At 39.1% G+C, this 18,052-nt stretch overlaps 2 protein-coding genes across 4 annotated transcripts in view; both read left to right on the forward strand.

Moving 5' to 3' along the window:
* LOC122058142 (protoporphyrinogen oxidase 1, chloroplastic) overlaps positions 1-12,214 on the forward strand; it is a 12,895-nt gene extending 681 nt beyond the window's left edge. Inside the window, exons 1-9 of one of the 2 annotated variants that reach the window (XM_042620655.1) lie at positions 7-138; positions 432-617; positions 800-884; positions 1,576-1,714; positions 1,800-1,880; positions 1,976-2,144; positions 10,364-10,523; positions 10,657-10,760; positions 11,684-12,214. In XM_042620655.1, the coding sequence (XP_042476589.1) occupies positions 31-138; positions 432-617; positions 800-884; positions 1,576-1,714; positions 1,800-1,880; positions 1,976-2,144; positions 10,364-10,523; positions 10,657-10,760; positions 11,684-11,983 (1,332 nt within the window). In that variant the 5' untranslated portion in view covers positions 7-30 and the 3' untranslated portion in view covers positions 11,984-12,214. Of the gene's footprint in view, positions 1-6; positions 139-431; positions 618-799; positions 885-1,575; positions 1,715-1,799; positions 1,881-1,975; positions 2,145-10,363; positions 10,524-10,656; positions 10,761-11,683 lie in introns of those variants that run through there. The other variant, XM_042620654.1, reaches the window with a different exon arrangement.
* Positions 12,215-16,007: 3,793 nt separating this feature from the next.
* LOC122058297 (auxin-responsive protein IAA4) lies at positions 16,008-18,027 on the forward strand. Of its 2 annotated transcripts, XM_042620919.1 has the most exons (4): positions 16,012-16,515; positions 16,909-17,123; positions 17,442-17,538; positions 17,721-18,027. In XM_042620919.1, the coding sequence occupies exons 1-4, from the start codon at positions 16,322-16,324 to the stop codon at positions 17,773-17,775; spliced, it is 561 nt and encodes a 186-aa protein (XP_042476853.1). In that variant the 5' UTR covers positions 16,012-16,321; the 3' UTR covers positions 17,776-18,027. The 2 variants fall into 2 exon arrangements, with proteins under 2 accessions (XP_042476854.1, XP_042476853.1); XM_042620920.1 differs by lacking the exon at positions 17,721-18,027 and having other exon boundaries at positions 16,008-16,515; positions 17,437-17,538.
* The last annotated feature ends 25 nt before the right edge of the window (positions 18,028-18,052 follow it).

An 18,052-nucleotide genomic window follows, 5' to 3' on the forward strand; every position in this document is an offset into this window, starting at 1 on the left:
AAAAAAAAAAAAAAAAAAGCCCTGGAACTGATGAATTGCTTCAGCTACTATCGTTCCATGAATGTTCAGTTGCCTGAATTGAGAGAGGTTTTTGGTTCAAGAGAAGTACGGTGGAATGAACAGGATGATTGTGTTATGGTATCCCTAGTTGTAGCTATAACTTATATTCTCAATATCATTGATAACCTGATAATTAATTTGTCTGAAAGTTATGCAGAGTACATTTTTTCCTCACGTTTACTACTGGTTATGTTCCTTTTTTTTGGTAGAACTACTGGTTATGTTCCAATCCCATGTTAACCATATTTTCATGAGGCATGGACTTTGTTGAATGTTTGAGGCTTGGAACAACTATATGGTTTTTCTAACCTGTTATTCTCTTTCCTTATCTAGTATATCTGTTTATGTAAATTACAGTACATCTCTTGCAGGTTGACTGTGGGTTGAAGGATGACCTTGTTCTAGGGGACCCTAGCGCTCCACGTCTTGTATTGTGGGGTGGAAAATTGAGGCCAGTACCTTCGAAGCCTACTGATCTACCTTTCTTTGACTTAATGAGCTTTCCTGGGAAGCTCAGGGCTGGATTTGGTGCTATTGGAATTCGGCCTCCACCACCAGTTTGTTTTCGTGTCTTCTCTTTATGATTTCATTAAGGATTTTGGAGACGCACAAGACATACACACACACACCCACCATACCCATATTCACACCCTCATACATCCAAACACATGCACTTGTGCTTAGTCTCTATTACACATGATTATCTTTTCTCATTCTTATTCTTTGACAAAGGTGACAGGGTCATGAAGAATCCATAGAAGAATTTGTGCGGCGTAATCTTGGTGATGAGGTTTTTGAGCGCTTGATGGAGCCATTTTGTTCAGGTTCTTAATCTATGTTATCAAGGACGTATCTTTTCGAAGTTATGTGCTTTCAAAGTAGTTTATAAATGCCATATTCTGACTATTGTCCTCTAGTCAATTTCCACACTGATACCTTGATTTTTCATCGACATTAGTTGATTATCTTGAACCATTTTGAATCATGATGTCTTGATTATCTCCAGTTAAAGTAACTAGCACCTTTAGGAAAGCCAAAAACTAATCTCATGTGTTTCAAAAGTACATAACTAGATTCGGTGATTGGTGTGACTGTGATAAGTAAAAATTGTGCTTCTTGAACCAAGCTTCATCACGTGTACGACATTAGTGGAATACTTACACTAGAACATTTGCAGGGTTTTTCCTTTGTAAAAATGATCATATGTAGCTTGTTGAGGTTGACTAATGGTGAAGGCTACTCTGTTGTATTCTTTCTTTTTCTGTATGGTGTCTAATAAATTTTTTAACATGCTGTGCAAACAATACGCTGAGCTCCTGTTGAAGTTTCCTACTACTTTGCAGGTGTTAAACTAAATTCAACTCAACAAAGCCAAATTCAAATTACTTGGGATCTGGTGCTCCTGTTCATCAGTCACCCAATAAAGCGCTGTTATCTGATACATTCTGTGATGGAGCTTGCTTTTTCTTGGAGATGGTTTAATGTCATTGCACTGAAAAATGTCATTGCTTGCAGGTGTTTATGCCGGTGATCCTTCAAAGCTGAGCATGAAAGCAGCATTTGGTAAGGTTTGGAAGCTAGAGCAGAATGGTGGTAGCATCATCGGTGGAACCATCAAAGCAATTCAAGAACAGAACAGAGGCCATAGAGATCCGTAATAAGATTGGCACTTTAAATGTATCTTGTTTTTATTTTTCTTCTTTATATATTTTCTAAGCTTGAACTGAACTAGCATGCAGGCATTTGCCAAAACCAAAGGGCCAAACAGTTGGGTCTTTTAGGAAGGGGCTTGCTATGCTGCCTAATGCAATTTCTGCAAGGTATAGTTTATTCTATTAATGAATAAATATTGTAATTCTCTTTTACCATTCTTTGAAAATTTGCTGAACCTAATGAAGTTGTATTTAGCTTCCAGGTTAGGTAGCAAAGTCAAGTTATCTTGGAAACTTTCTAGCATAAAAATGGATGGTGGAAGATATACTTTGATATATGAAACAGCTGAAGGATTGGTTTTTGTTCAAACAAGGAGCATTGTCATGACTGTTCCATCCCATGTTGCAAGTAGTTTGTTGTGCTCTCTTTCTGTATGTTCTTTTTTTAAGCCCTCATGTCTATGTTCCTGCCTTTTCATATTTTTCGGGAAAGATAAAGATTGGATTCCTAGAATGGATTGCATTCAATTCTTTAATCTGTATTGATTCACCCTCCCTGGAGTTGCTTGAGTTAAGTTATATTAGTCTCGGTTTATGTGTTTGTGTTGGTTACTCAAGGGTGTTATGGGTATTATTGTAAAGCCTCTAATTGTTATTTCTGTCTTCACTTAGAATCAGCTCTACTTCTGGACTCTGTCTTTGGTTGTAACTTGATTTGATGATTAATAGATCCCCCACCCTATGGTTTGAGCATTCTGCTCATTACTCAAACCGTGGACCGTGTTCTCTCCTCTTTTTTATTTTTTATTTTTTATCTTCTTCTTATGACGGTACTGATTCAGGTTTGTTGTTGTCACATTGTATCAAAGCATTGATTTCAGTACTACCTGAGATTTCTTTTTGATTCCGGTTGAGTGTGTTTAGGGTTTTTCCTACCTTTTGGTGTACCGCCACCGATGTTTTGTTTCCTGTTTGATAGAACCCTAGGTTCTTGAACGTGCCCAACCTTGATTTCCACTTTAGTTAGAGAGAAATATGGCTGACAGTAACTTTGGAACAAAAACCCTTCAAAAAATCGTTTTTTTTCTGAAAAATTACCCATATTGACCATTATATGACCGTAGCGCCGATACGTATCGATACTCACCGATACGTACTGATATATATATATATATATCGATACTCACCGATACGTGCTGATATATACCGATACGTATCGATCGATACATTCCGATACTCACCGATACGTACCAATACACACCGAAACGTACATTTTACCTCAATTTTATATTTTTCATAGAGTTGTATCGAGGCATGTCGTATCGTATCGATGTGTATTAGTGGTATATTGATGCATATCGGTATGTATTGTAGGAAATATATCGATACGAAATGATTTAAAAAATTCAATGTATCGTATCGGTCGACTAAATTTAAGATACGTATCGGAGGGTATCGTATCGGTATCGGAGATACTTAAAACCATGGGTTCACCCTTCTTTGCAATTTACTGTTTTGTGATTCTTGAATGCTGTTTTTGATCCGCTTGCCTTTGGTTATTGTTGTTGTTGCTGCATGCTTTATTGGTGGTGTTTCTTATGCCTAGATGCATCTGGTTTATTCTTTGTGAAAGAATTCTACTACCTACAATATTATGGCTAATTCTAAGCCTTCCACAAGTAATGTTAATCTTCAGATTACATCTATTAAATTGAATGGGACTTCAAATTATCTTCTTTGGGCACAAGCAGTAAAAGTTTATATCATAGCCAAATGGAAGATGGATTATCTGACTATGTCTCCACTTGCTATGACCTCTACTAAGTTTAAGGAGCAGTAGACAGAGAATGCTACACCACTGTGTTGGTTGTGGAATAGTACAGAGCCTTGCCAATGTTATGTTTCATACCACAATTGAGGGTGTCTATGTGATGGAGGACATCAGCCCAAGCTTTAGGGTTTACCAGAGGAGGTGGCACAGAGAACCATCCAACCTGGACTCTATTTGGTTGGATGGTTAAGGATCAGATTGGGGCCCACCTTTGGAGAGCCACGTAGGAACTCAAGTAGTTGTACATGGGCCCCACTAGCAGTCAACACAAGGAAGAGGACTCCCTACCTATGTTATGTTTTTTTATTTTTATTTTTTTGTTAGGAAGTAAATCTGTTTTAATTAAGTAGTATTTTTATTTCCCTAAAGAGGTTAGGACTCCTTACGTATTTTGCAGATTTTTTTTTTTTTTTTAATTTCTTTTATTTGTTTCCTAAAGTATAGAACTCTTTATTTAGCAGATTCTGATTGGATCTTTTCCTTTTCTTAGAAGTTTATTTTATAAGTACATTGTAAGGCCAATGGCCAAAGGTTCTAATTAATGAATGAAGATTATTGAAGGCAAAACAACCCCCAAACCCCCCCTACGAATTCTCTCTAGCTGCCCTCTTCCTCTTCTCATCTCTCACTCTCAGTCTCCCTCTGTTTCTCGCCTCCTCTCTCTCTCATGGCTCTCTCTCTCCCTTTCTCGACCTTCATCCCTCTCTTTTCTGTTTTCTGTCTTCCCTGTTGCTGCTGCCCTATTGCAGAAATTGTTCATCATCATTAGACATTATCTCCATCGGGAAAACCCCCAACTGGGTTGCTACTGGAACTTCACTAAAATTGGGACTGCTGTTCTTTATCAAGTAGGTTGGATTGCAACTCTTTATTTTGGAGGACCTCGAGTTCTTCTCTTCTCCTCAGACTTCAGACGGCAAGAAGGTAAGTAAAGAACCCCCCTATTCTACATTCATTGGCCACCCATTACCTCCATTAGTCCCCACTGAGATCTGAACATATACCTTTTCTTTTTAAGCCAATATTTACTATTTTCCTAAAGAAATTTCTGCTGTTCTACCTTTCATTAGTTGGTTGATTTTTTGGCATTGTTTGGTTTACTGAGTTTGCTTAATGTCTTGATTGACTCGTGCTAAACTTAACACATAGTTGCTGCTATGTTCCCTACCCCATATTCCCACTTGAAGCTTGAGTGAGTTTATGTGCTTTTATGCTTCGACTATTATTGTTCATTGCTGCATTATTCATTAATCTCACTTTACTTGCATGTCAATCTTGTTTGTTGAGTTTCCCTTATCCTGTCCAACCTAAGTCCCTTGAGTTTACCGTACCTGGTTAGTTAATCTTGTAGGAAATGTAGTCACCTAGGAATACCCTACATCACTATGATGATCTCAAAGAGAGCTGTTCTCAAGATAAAAATATGTTCAGAATATATGATTTGTGTGAAAAATTATTCTCCTTTAAGCGAAGTGGTAGATTTTTTGGCAACTACTATAGGCTCTAAAGGGCATGTGGGAGGAATTCAATGTGTACCAGCCTCTCTCTATTGATATTAAAGTTCTTAAATCTCAACGAGCTAAAATCATTGTTGCCAAATTTTTGTCTGGATTAGACTCTAACCTTCAAATTAGCTGGTGAAAAGATTCTTTCTATGAATGGGGCTTACTACAAGATTCAACGGATTTGCCTCCCTCCCTGTCTAAATCTGAATCCACCATTTTTTCTGAGGCAACTCTACTTTTGTAGTTGGTAAAAGTGGCTGTGGTCGTGACTCTGGATTTCCTAGAGGAGGTCGTGGGTCCGGGGGAGGTCGTGGAAATGGTATGGGTGGACTTGGCAGCCATCAATCAGATCAGTTTGTTCGACTGCGAACTCATTGTGAGTGCAATAATCACATTGTTGAGAAGTGTTGGGTCAAGCATGGTAAGCCCCAACGGGCACAACATTAGTTTGCTAATACTAATGTGCCTGATGGGAGTGGTGGAATACTGAAGTGGTGTCACCTCACGATGCTAATCAGAGTTCTTTGCCTGGAGGTGGTCTCTCATCTCATGATGAGATGTTCAATCAACTTTTAAAATGGGTCCAACAGCTTGAGACATCCTCTTCCACATTTATTGCCACATTGGCTCATTCAGGTATACCCACATCTTCCTCATCCTTCACCTCATGGGTAATTGACTTAGGTGCGGCCTCACACATGACGGGTAAGCCAAATCTGTTTTCTTATCTCAACAGTCTAATTGACCATCGCAAGTTATTCTTGTAAATCCTTTACTAATTTCACTGGTCATGGTGTCATTTCTCTGTCTTCGTCTCTTTTGTTATTTACTCTACTTCATGTTCCTAAATTACTGGTCAATCTCTTATATACTAGTCAACTTACTAAACATCTTAACTGCTCCATCTCCTTTTATTCATCCCATTGTGCTGTTCAAGATCTCAAGACAAAGATCATGATTGGTGGAGGGCATGAGAGGGATGGCCTATACTGCTTTGACATTGCTTCCTCATCCACAATGGCATCTGTTACCTCTACTGGTGTTTCTTTCTACATTGGCACTACTGATTGAGACATCTATCTCCAAGCTATAGCATATGGTCCCTAATTGCAAGTCTATTCCTGTATAGAAAGTGAACCTTGTGAGCTTGGCAACATCACTGTACTATTTTTCCATCTTGTAGTGTGTCGAGTGGTCAGTCTTTACTTGCTTTGGTTCATTCTGATATTTTGGGTCCTTGTAAGTCCGGTTTTTATTTTTTTGTTGCCTTTGTTGACTATCACTCTCACATGACATGGTTGTATTTATAAAGGATCGCTATGAGGTTGTGTCTATTTTTAATAATGAAATTAAAGTTCATTTTGGTGTTTGTTCGAAAGTTTGTATTGACAATGCTCTTGAGATACTCAACGTGAAATTTATCCTTTTGTTGTGACAGTGGTATTATCTATCAAACTAGGTACTCATACACCCTAAAATAATGGTGAGGTAGAAAGGACAAACCGACATTTGTTAGAGAATGCTATATCCTTAACGTTTCGTATGAGGGTCCCCAAACTTTATTGGGGAGATATATTTTGACTGCTTGTTATTTGATTAATCAGATGCCTTCTTTTGTTCTTCATAATAAATCTCCTTACTCTGTTGTTCTCTCTAACACCCCTTATTTGGTTTACCGCCATATATTATTGGATGCAAATGTTTTGTTCATATTCTTCATCCTAGTATTGATAAGTTGTCTCCTAGTGAGTGTCTTTCTTGGGTAATCTTGCACCCAAAAAGGCTATTGTTGTTATGATCCCGTGACTCGTCAACAGTTTGTTAGCGCTGGTGTTACATTTTTTGAGAATACTCTCTACTTTGGCTTTGTTATTTCTGACTTAGGTCCTCTCTCTCCTATTCTCCCACTTATTCCTCCAGTCATTCCTTTTGAAGATTTTGACCCCAAATCCAAAGGGGTGCCATTATATGTATACAATTGTTCCCTGTCACTACCAGTTGCAGCCATCCGTCACCTCTCTTAATTCGATTCTTTACCTGGAGGTTCTTCTTCTCCTAATGACTTGCCTATTACCCTTCGGATAGGTGCTCGTTCTTGTACGTAGAATTATTTGGTTGCCTATTCGGTTGCTAATTATGTTTCTATTTCCCATCTTCCTATTTTCCTATGTACATTTGCCCTCTCATTAATCTCCCACTCTGTTCTTACCAAATACCAGGATGCTTTATCCTAGGTGGAAGTTTGACATGGATATGTAAATGGATGCCTTGCTTTCTTGCAATATTTGGACTTTGGTTGAGCCACCTTCTGGTAGGGATCTTATGTGGTGTCTTCGAGTGTATACTATTAACTATAACCTTAATGGTTTGGTTGAGCGCTTCAATGCTCATTTGGTTGCTAAGGGATACATTCAGACATATGAAGTTAACTATTTTGAAACCTTCTACCTTGCATGGTTCGAGGTTCTCCCTGGGAGCCAAATGGAGAAGGGGGCGAGAGAGTTGGGGTATGGGAAGAGAGATCCTTGCTGTAGAGTCCGCGATGGGGAGAGAGATCACTGCAAGAACCCAGAGGGCAAAGAGTCGGGGGATGGGGAGAAAGGTCACTGCGAGAGAATCGGGTACTTACAGATTTTCTTCCAACCAAATCACAGTTTTAAACCATTGATGCTTGTGCGTCTAAAGAAATTTAATGAGGAAGACGAAAGCTTGTGTCTCTGCACATCAATGATATGGAAAAAGGACTTGAGCTAGTTGTTCAGGAACCACTTGTGTTGAACTTGATCTCAGGGATCTCAGGTACAGCACTAGATTTGAAACCCTAGCTTCTTGATTCTTGCTATAGTGTTGTTGGCCAACTTCTTTGAACTCAAGATGGAAGTGTGTACATAGCCCAAAGAACGAGTGTTCTTCATGGTAAAAAGTCGTCCAAAGAGCGAGTGTATGAAGCCCAAAAGAACAAGTGTTCTTCGCAGGGAAAACTGTGAGAGAATGAAAGAGAGTGATAATGGGTTTGATCTCTACTGCTTGTCTGATTGTGAAATTTCAATTACATCTCCATTTGTCTTATGTTGATCTGTTTGGAAAGGGAATTTCTATGAGACTCAGAATCTCCTGGTTAGCATTTGCGGCCTGACTTTTTGAGAATTTTCACTTTGATGATTGCGATACATCCACCCCCTGGTCAGCAATCAAGCTTGTTTCACTTCTGCAAGAAATAAAACCATTACCTGTTTTCCTGATAACGAGACCCCGCTGCTAAGTTTTCTATCTGAGATACGACAACCAAAGGCCCATAACTGTTTTAACTCCTGCATGAAAGTAAACCATTAATTGTTTTTCCAACCAACTGGAACCTCACTTCTAAGTTTTCCACATGTGAACTCACCAGCAAGGGCCCAGTGTTGCTAGAAAAGTAACTTCAAATTTCCATCAGAAAAGGAAACTATTTCCTGAGCAGCATGTCACAGCCCGCCCACAAGACTAAGTTCGTGACAAGCAGCTGGAGAGTTGCAAGAGATAAATATTGACTTCTGCTTGATGAGATAATTCTCCTAGGCAAAGAACAAAATTGCAGAAAATTTGCTAAACTTCTTAGGGGTCCATTTCTTCTGCCAGATGAGGTTTAGATTTGCACTCTTTTTTTCTTTTTGAAGAACTTGTTTGATGGACTTCCTTCTTTTGGCAGTCCACTGTATGAGGATTGTCGGTATCCTATGGCAGTTTCTTTACAGCCTCGGAAGATCTAGCTATTCTCCAAACATCAAAAGGAAATCTGAAGAAACTTATTCAGGTTTTGAAGGGGTTGATATGGGACATTTTTTCTTACTTATGCAGTAAGGGTGTGTTTGGTAGCCCAGAGAAGAAAAGAAAAGAAAAAAGTACAAAAAAATTGTACTATTTTCTTGGTTTAAGAAATTCTTATTGTGTTTGGCAGAAGATTCTTTTTTTTTTTGGATTTCAAAATTCACCTTGGGAATGATGAAGTTTTCTTCTGCTGCCAAGAAGGAAAAAAAAAAAAAGCCGTGCCTAAAACACAAGAAAACGCAAGAAAATGAAAAAAACTTTCCTTTTCTTTTCTTCTATTGGTAGCCAAACAGAATTTTTCATTTTCTCATCATTTTATTTCTTATCTATTCTTTTATTTTCTTCTCTTTTCTAGATTCTTTTTTCTTTTCATTTCTTCTCTTGGCTACCAAACACAGCCTAAGGATTTTCTTGTTGCAATCCAGCTGAGTTCAAAGAATCAGTTAATGCTCATAATCCTTGAAGAAGTTGTTAGATGCAAGTGCACCACTTCTTTTATCATTGTTTTCCCCACCGTATGTTATATGGGTATGCAGTCCAAATTTTGCTTTCTGAAATCAGGCATTAACTGATCTTTGTTTGCTAGTAACCAGGCCTTTAATGCCTGTCGTTGCACACCAGGGCAAAGCTGAATTTTGAGTATCCTATTTGACTTGAATCTCATTGTTGAGGAATGCAGTTGGAATCACAAGAATACCTATTCACTAAGTAGTGGTTCTATGAATGTGCAATTCCAGATGATGATCTTGTCAAGAATGTATTGTGCCACAAGGTGACTTTGAATGCTAATTGTATTAGAGCATTGTAGGACCTAGATTATCTACCATGTATAGTTCTCTCACATCTGATGGGTACTTGAATGATGAGGATTTGACTTGTGCATTCCACCGCCTGTGTTTGATGCTTTGATTTCATTGTTCTTACAGAAACCTGTGTAATAGTGGCACCATAAGTATACCTATCCACTAAGTAGTGGTTCTATGAAAGTGCAATTCCAGATGATGATCTTGTCAAGAATGTATTGTGCCACAAGGTGACTTTGAATGCTAATTGTATTTGAACATTGTGGGACCTAGATTATCTACCATGTATAGTTCTCTCACATCTGATGGGTACTTCAATGATGAGGATTTGACTTATGCATTCCACTGCCTGTGTTTGATGCTTTGATTTCATTGTTCTTACAGAAACCTGTGTAATAGTGGCACCATAAGCACCGGTATGCCAGTTGCAATGTTTCAGAATAGCGAATAAATATGCATGAGAAAAGTTTTATTTCATATCTTATTCGGCAAAGTGGTATAACAATTTCGTTTGTTTTTTGTTGTACGTCATAAACTTCAACCAGCTAATTTTTTAATTTATATAATTTTACAACAAAAAGAATGATCTTTGGCTCTTTGCTAAGCCAGTCAGGTTATTATGTGAAGCCTTATCTGTGTTTGCCCTTTCTTTGCTATCCGAATGGGGCATTCTCATATTTAAATTGGCATGTTTGTTCTTGGCAGACTGCTGCTGCAGATGCCCTTTCAAGGTTTCATTACCCGCCAGTTGCAGCTGTATCTATTTCATATCCAAAGGAAGCAATTAGGAAGGAGTGCTTGATTGATGGTGAACTTAAAGGGTTTGGCCAATTGCATCCACGCAGTCAGGGAGTGGAGACTTTAGGTACACTTTTTTCTGTACCCTATCCCCAAGGTTATATAACATGTGTTTCAACTCTCAACCGATGAAAATTCCAGCTAATAGTATGTGAAAATTGTTAGCCTGACTCTGTATACTGGTCTCCTGTGTGGTACAGGAACAATATATAGTTCATCACTTTTTCCTAACCGGGCACCACATGGAAGGGTTCTACTCTTGAACTTTATTGGAGGAGCTACGAATCCTGGAATTTTGTCCAAGGTAGGAGAACTTTATTAAAGTTTAAGATTTAGTTGAGGAACATAGTAAAGCATGATTTTCTCAGCCCCTGTTTTGACTTTTTGAGGTTATGTTACAGATTTCTGAATGAAATATTAGTATGTTATTTAAATGGAACAACGAAGTTACTTGTCAGGCAGGCATTTAGGATCATTTACCCTACCAGTAGATATATTTTTTATCTCCTTCAGTCTTATCTAAGACTATACCCAAATTCCACCCTATTAGATGCTTTACTGTTGGTGGGTTTTCCCTCTCGACTATTCCATCTTCATCATTTTATTCTGTGTTTTTCTTTTGCTTTCTTGCCCTCTTGAGTTTTGAAGTGCTTTATTACATATGGTTTTGATCAGTGTCAGGGTTTATCTTTGACACGGAGCTCTAAATAGCACACTTGTAGGGTGGTGGGTCCAAACCTAATTGTGCTGGTAAGCCACTGGTTGATCATCTCTTTGGTCTACTCAAGACAACACATACCTTACAGGTACCCTCTCATACATGGGGGGTTATATCGAGAGCTGTTAAAGTGAGATCTGGTCATAATAGTCAAAACATAGTTTGTATGTCCTGATTGATTTAACCCCAGATGTTGCTCCAGGGTAATCGTGATGCATCCTTGCTTTAATATGACCATTAAAACTGTTTTATACTCGGCCACATTAGTGGCAACAAATGTGATGCTTGACTCTCAATCTATATGTATTCTTGTAACGCAATGCACTGGATTCATTTTTTCTGTAGTACTGTCATCTTTTGCTTGACTCCCAATCTAGTGGCAATGAATGTGATGCTCGGTTTCGAATCTATGCTTATTCTTGTAATTCCATGCACTGGATTCATTTTCTCTGTACTGTCTTATCATCTTGCTTGCTATTTCCCTAATCACATATTGATATACTCAACAGAGTGAGAATGAGCTTGTGGAGACGGTGAACCGAGATCTTAGAAAGATGCTTATAAAGCCAAATGCTGAGGACCCACTTGTTCTTGGTGTGAGAGTGTGGCCACAGGCAATACCACAATTCTTGATTGGTCATCTCGATCATCTAGAGGCAGCTAAGGATGCCCTCAGGGATGGTGGGTTTCAGGGGCTGTTTCTTGGGGGAAACTATGTATCTGGTGTAGCTTTGGGGCGATGTGTGGAGGGCGCATATGAAAGTGCAGAGGAGGTATCAAAATTTTTGTCAGAATATATGTATAAATAAAATAAAATGATACAAGCATTGTAATCTGGGATAATTTGGGATTGAGAAATGGTGGAAAGAGGCTCCCCACTTTTTGGGGGTGGGGATAAGGTCGGGTAGGTTTTTTGTTGGCATGTCATAGTCATATTCGGATGGAATGACGGTGAGCATTCTTTTGTTTGTTTTGATTGTTCTTGTTTGATGGCTGCAACTGTATCATTTGTTCAGGGAGCATAAGAGTTTTCTGAAAAATCTCCAAGGGAAGCACTGTTGGCTCCGATCCTCTGTCCTGAATCCATGTGCCATCTTCCAAATATACAGTGCATAGTTCTATAGCATAAAGGAAGGCTGGAGACGGGATCATGCTGCTCCGTGGGAACTCATCAGGGGGACATTCTTACGCGAAAAAGAGAGAAAAAGAAGCAAATACAAAGCCAAAGGATTATATAGCTATTAGGCATAATGAAGAATGGACGGAATCCATGGCTAGGGAGAGAAGAAAAGTGAAAGGGGTGTGTTTGTTTTGGTGTGTTGTATTAGTGGGCTTTATTGGGTTTGCAAATTAAAGAAAGGCATGTAAGGTAGAATGGGGGGCAAATGTAATTTGATGTTGGGGAAGGTGGTCCATATTGGCTCAAGATAATTGAGAGTCGATACTGAATTGGGCTCCTAATACGAGGCTCTTCCTTCCCCCATCTCTTAATATAGCCACCTTAAAGGCTTAAACACGAGGGAGGGAGGGAGGGAGGGAGGGAAGGGGGAGAGATGCTTCATTTCTACACAAAGTGCATTGCACCAAAAAGTCATTGGAAGGAGAGAAAGATACGCTAGGGAAGCAACTACCTTTTCTCTGTCCTCTTCCTTTTTTCCTCTCTCTCTTTAGCTTGTTACAACCCAAATTTCTTCCCTCTCCTCATTACATTGGTGTTTCTTTCTGAACACGTAAGCTGATTAGTTTGTGAGAAAAAACATGTAGAATTAAAAATAAGGGGACAGAGAATTTAATATAATTTAGAAATGAGAAGTACAAGGAAAGCTTTTCGTAATGGGGGATTGTGGTGTGTGTGGGGGAGGGATTGAGTTGATTGCATGTCTCCTAGAGTCGCCTTCATGTCTTCTCTTTTGCGATGTGTTTCCTTGTTTTAGATTAGTTTAGACTTTTATAAAAGGTGGAGAATTATAATAGAATTAGAAAGCAAACAACAACCGTCATCGACTCCAGAAGACCAGAACCTCCTAAGACTTGGCTTTTCTAACTCCCAAGTTTCAAAGGCCCCTCATGCATCTCAATCTTGTCTCCTCCCTTGACTCCTCATTCCTCCCTTCCTCAACAACCAAAACTAATACATATAAAAAGCAATTATCAATTTCATTACTACTCGATCCCTCCTCTGTCAAATCTATTTGTTATCGCGCGTTGTTCTTCTTCTTTACAAAATTAAATTGGAAATGACATGACATATATATATATATATATATATAGGAGGTTTGATGAGGCCCCCCACTTATTTGGTTATCCATTTTAAATAATCCATAGAGATTTAATGGCCAAATATTTTAATTCATGCAATGTTTGATTTTTTTAAAATAATCTTGCTCTAACCAAGGTTACACTTAATCATGTGATCGTATAAATATGGGGTCCCACGCACCACGATAGATCTATACATTGAACATTTGAACATTCCTACAAGAGATAAGCTAGATCTAATACTACATCTAATAATGCGTATTCTCACCAACTAATGATCTCGAACATTAATGACCATGTCCACTTTGTAAAAGTCTATAGCTTAACAAATTAAATCCAAGTGTTATACCTATGTCTATGAGAAACTGTGTTTAGTGTTTGAGAGAGAGAGCGAGAGAGAGACAAAGACCCTTCGGATGCACGTGAGGCATATTCAATTGCAGAATTAGGGAACATGGTTCCTGGGGGAAATATATTTTGAAGGTGTGGGTGCTTTAGTTGTGTCTCTAAGGAGATGTGGAACTGAAAAGGCAACATCTTCTCTTTCAAGTTTCAATCTTTTGTGCACAGTACAGAGAACAGAGTACAGATATCTAGAGATGTGATTATCATTATAAATGGCTTTAGGGTTTTTTTAAAGCATATATGTATTATATCAATGTAAGGGTATTATTATTTTTCTTTTTGAAGTTGTAAAGGTGGCATTGGTGCATGGCTAGGTACTAGCCTACTAGGCATGAATTAAGGAGATATCAAAGGATACGCCAAGTAGGCCCAGGTGTCTGTGGATGCTTGGTCTGATTGGGAGAGGTTCTTTTCCAAGGAAATTAAGTAGAAAGAATGGAAAGAAAAGGTGGGAGGGTTGATTTCCAGGATATCAGAATTACATACATGTAAATTTGCATGTTTGGTGTATTTGGGACCTTGGGTATGACTGAAGAGAGAGAGAGAGAGAGAGAGAGAGAGAGAGAGAGAGAGAGAGAGAGAGAGAGAGAGAGAGAGAGAGAGAGAGAGAGAGAGAGAGCAATATGAAGGTTGATAGAAGAGAAAAATCAGTGATGATTAAAACAAAAGGATGTAATTAAGGAAGTTAAAAGATAGAGCCATAGAGCTGGTAGGCTATATATTCTCTGCTGTCCAAAGGAAAGACTCCATGTTAAGTTTGTCTCGAATTCTTGACCCATTTTGAAGATTGATCTGATCTGTCATATTTTGGTGGCGACCCGAATGGAAAATTTTCTAAGATCTGTGATGGAAGTAGAGGGGTTGGGCCAATAGGCCCAAGCCTGGAGCCCATCACTGATCTCGTATGGGGGTGAGGGGGCTACGCCCCCGCGGTATGGTTCAACCGGATCGACCGTGACCTGATGGGTCGACCCGCGATTTGGAGTATATATAATATACTATTGCTTGTTGAGAAAGTCATTGTATTCCAGGGTTTTCACGCAGCTAGGGTTTCAGGGCGAGTTTTTCCTCGCCGCTACGAGGTTGTAATTTCTCTTCTGCATAGTGAATCATCTTCTTCTTCACCCGAGGACGTAGCACACCACCCTGGTGAGTGAATCTCGTTAAATCTCTGTATCGCACGGATCTATTGTCTCTTTATTATTCTTGTTTCTTGGTGTTTGATCTTACACTCCAAAAGTGTGAGAGTGCGATGGAGGGAAATAATCGATGAGGAGTCATTATTCATTCATTTACCTGTGTAACTGGGGGGATTCAATTTCCTTTTTCTTTTTCTTAAGATTGTGTCCATGCCCTTAAGGCCTTAACCACCCTCCTGTCCCCCCTTCCCCTGTTTTCTGATTTTAGTTGAAACATGGAATGCATATTGCCACTCTGGCCGGCCTGTTCTGGGGAAAGAGAAAAAGAAAAAGGAAAAAGAGACGAAAGAGAGAAGCATCCATCTATCCCAACTGTCAATTGACTGGTTCAACCACCTATTTATGTCTGTTAGTATTACTACTATATTTATTTCACAGATGGGGAGTAAAAAATAAAATTAAACACCATTAAAGCATTTTGTGAATCCGGCAATCAATCTCCCTTGGGCCCTGATCGATGGTTTCTATTTTTCTACCGTTCGTTGCCTTCAAACAAAATTTGATATTTAATACACACGTACCCACAAAAGAAAGAAACAGAGGAGGAAGATGAGAATTCATTTATATCAACCATATATCTAATCTATGGTGGTTCTGGGTTCACATTCAATTCCTTGGTGACTGATCTGGTTAAATATTAAACTTATATACCGAGATATGATTCTGTATCAATACCTAATGATCAGATGGATCACGTACATCACCCATTCTAATTAATGTAGAAATAAACCACTCCTTACTCCTTACTCCTTACTCCTTACTCCTTACTCCTTACAAACTTCTTCTGCCAAATAAATTACTTGAAAACTAAACATAACATAAAATACAGGAGGAGAAAAAAGGGTTGCGGAACAGAAAAGAAAAGGAAAAAACGAGAAGGCAAAATTAAACAGCAATGGTTAGCGAAGCCGGCTAAATCAGTTCAGCTATATAAATGGCACGTGTCCATGTCGGCCACCCTCACGACAATTAAAAATTTCAGACCAACGACTTAACGAGTCTGTTGAGTTGATTGTTGAAGAGGGAAGAGGGAAGAGGGAAGAGGGAAGAAGGTAGAGGGTGGTCGACTTCCCTTCCCTCACGCTCTCGGCCTACTCCGCTCTCCCAACTCCCACCCACCCTCTCGTCTCTCCATATATCCTCGGACATTGCTTCTCTCTCTCTCTCTCTCTCTCTCTCTCTCTCTGTTTCACATTTGTCTTCTGATGATTCTGTGTCTTTTGGGTCAGTAATTCCCTATTTAAGCCTAAGGTGGCGGCTCTCTCTCTCTCTGACATCGCAACGATGGGGAAGGCCACCCATTCGTCGTCATCGTCGATTGATAGCAGTAAACACCCAACTCTCTCATCTGCATCATCTTCTCTCTGCCACCAACCAAAGACTGCCAACAGAGACTTGAGCACAGATCTTCGGCTTGGACTCACCCTCTCAAGATCCACATCACTCTTCCCCGATACCATCTCCAATTCCGATTTCAGGTACGTTCAATTAAACTCAACCTTACATCCATCTTTCCCCACCCCCTCAAAATTACTTTCTTCCCTTTCTCAACTTTAGAATCAAGGCCTATTTTGATTTTGATGTCTTTCGCTTTTCCAATTTCCAGTGTGATCGAATAAAAAAACGTTCACTTAGAATTAACACCACGCTTCCTTGCTCCCTCTTATTGCATTAAGTAATCCTCATTTGGATTTCAACCCATTTGATATTTTTGAGCTTCTTTCCTTGTCCCCAAAAAAAGATCAGGTTTTTTTTTTTTTTTTTTTTTTTTTTTTAATTTTTATTTGGGTAGCCCAGGACTTGATGATAGCTGTTGCATTTTTTTGTTCGAATTTTAATTTTACCTCTCTGTTTTTCTCCGCAAAAATTAGGGAGCAAGCATCAGATTGGCCACCGCTGAAATCACTTCTGAGGAGTACACTTGCAGATCAGAAAGGAAACAATAGGCAAAGGCCAACCTTCTTCGTGAAGGTATACATGGAAGGCATTCCAATTGGGCGGAAGTTGGACCTCTTTGCTCACCATGGTTATGACGACCTAATCACCACTCTTGCCCACATGTTCAGGACCACCGTTACCATTCTCTGTAAGTTTCTACAGTATGTATTGCCCATACTGCCCATACTGCCCATATTGCCCAGTGCCCATATCATTTTTGTGGACTTCGTGTGGTTTTAATTTCCTCCTTTTTTTCATTCCATTAGTCTTATCTGTTTGGCCAGATCAACCGGCACCATAAATAAAGGCTTAACTGAGGCCTTAATCCATTAGAAGTTTTTGTTTCTTCTTTCTTCTAGTGCCTTTTCTGTCACTTATCTGAATCATCATTTCTGCTGCATATGATTAACTGTTTTTTTTTTCCCCTTTTTTTGGTTGTTCTGTTTTTGAAATTGAAAAAGTACAGATCCTGATAGAGATCGAGTGGATTCTGACAAAGATCATGTATTAACATACGAAGACAAGGAAGGGGATTGGATGATGGTGGGGGACGTTCCTTGGGAGTAAGTCCTAAGCCTGATCACCTCTTTCCCCCTCAAAATGAATTCACCATTTTACTAATTTTTTTTAACCATCTGCTCTGTTTCTTCTTCTTCATATGATCATATGGTATAGATTACATATGAATTATCACATGTAAAAGGTTTGTGAATATTAAATTTGCCAACCTTTTTCTTTGTTATAGGATGTTCCTGACCACTGTGAAGAGACTCAAGATCACCAGAGCAAACAGATGCTAGATTCTAACCTACCCATTGCCCTCCGGCCCTCCCCCTCTTTCTCTCTCTGCATTTTTGACTTGTAAACAACGGTAGTAGCATAGAATTTGTTAAATTGCAGATGTACAGCCATACTTCCAAGTGATAGACTCATAGGAATTTCAGTTAGTTTCTTCTTTTTTTTCCCCCACCCATCTGAGATGCAAAGTTTCAGAAAATGAATGTGAAAACTAAGAAAGTTCTAAAGCTGTTGAATATTTTTGAGAACTTAAATCTTGGAAAAAAAGGGGGGGGGGGG

The sequence above is a fragment of the Macadamia integrifolia genome, chromosome 12 (genome assembly GCF_013358625.1).
Source record: "Macadamia integrifolia cultivar HAES 741 chromosome 12, SCU_Mint_v3, whole genome shotgun sequence".
Classification (NCBI taxonomy): domain Eukaryota; kingdom Viridiplantae; phylum Streptophyta; class Magnoliopsida; order Proteales; family Proteaceae; genus Macadamia; species Macadamia integrifolia.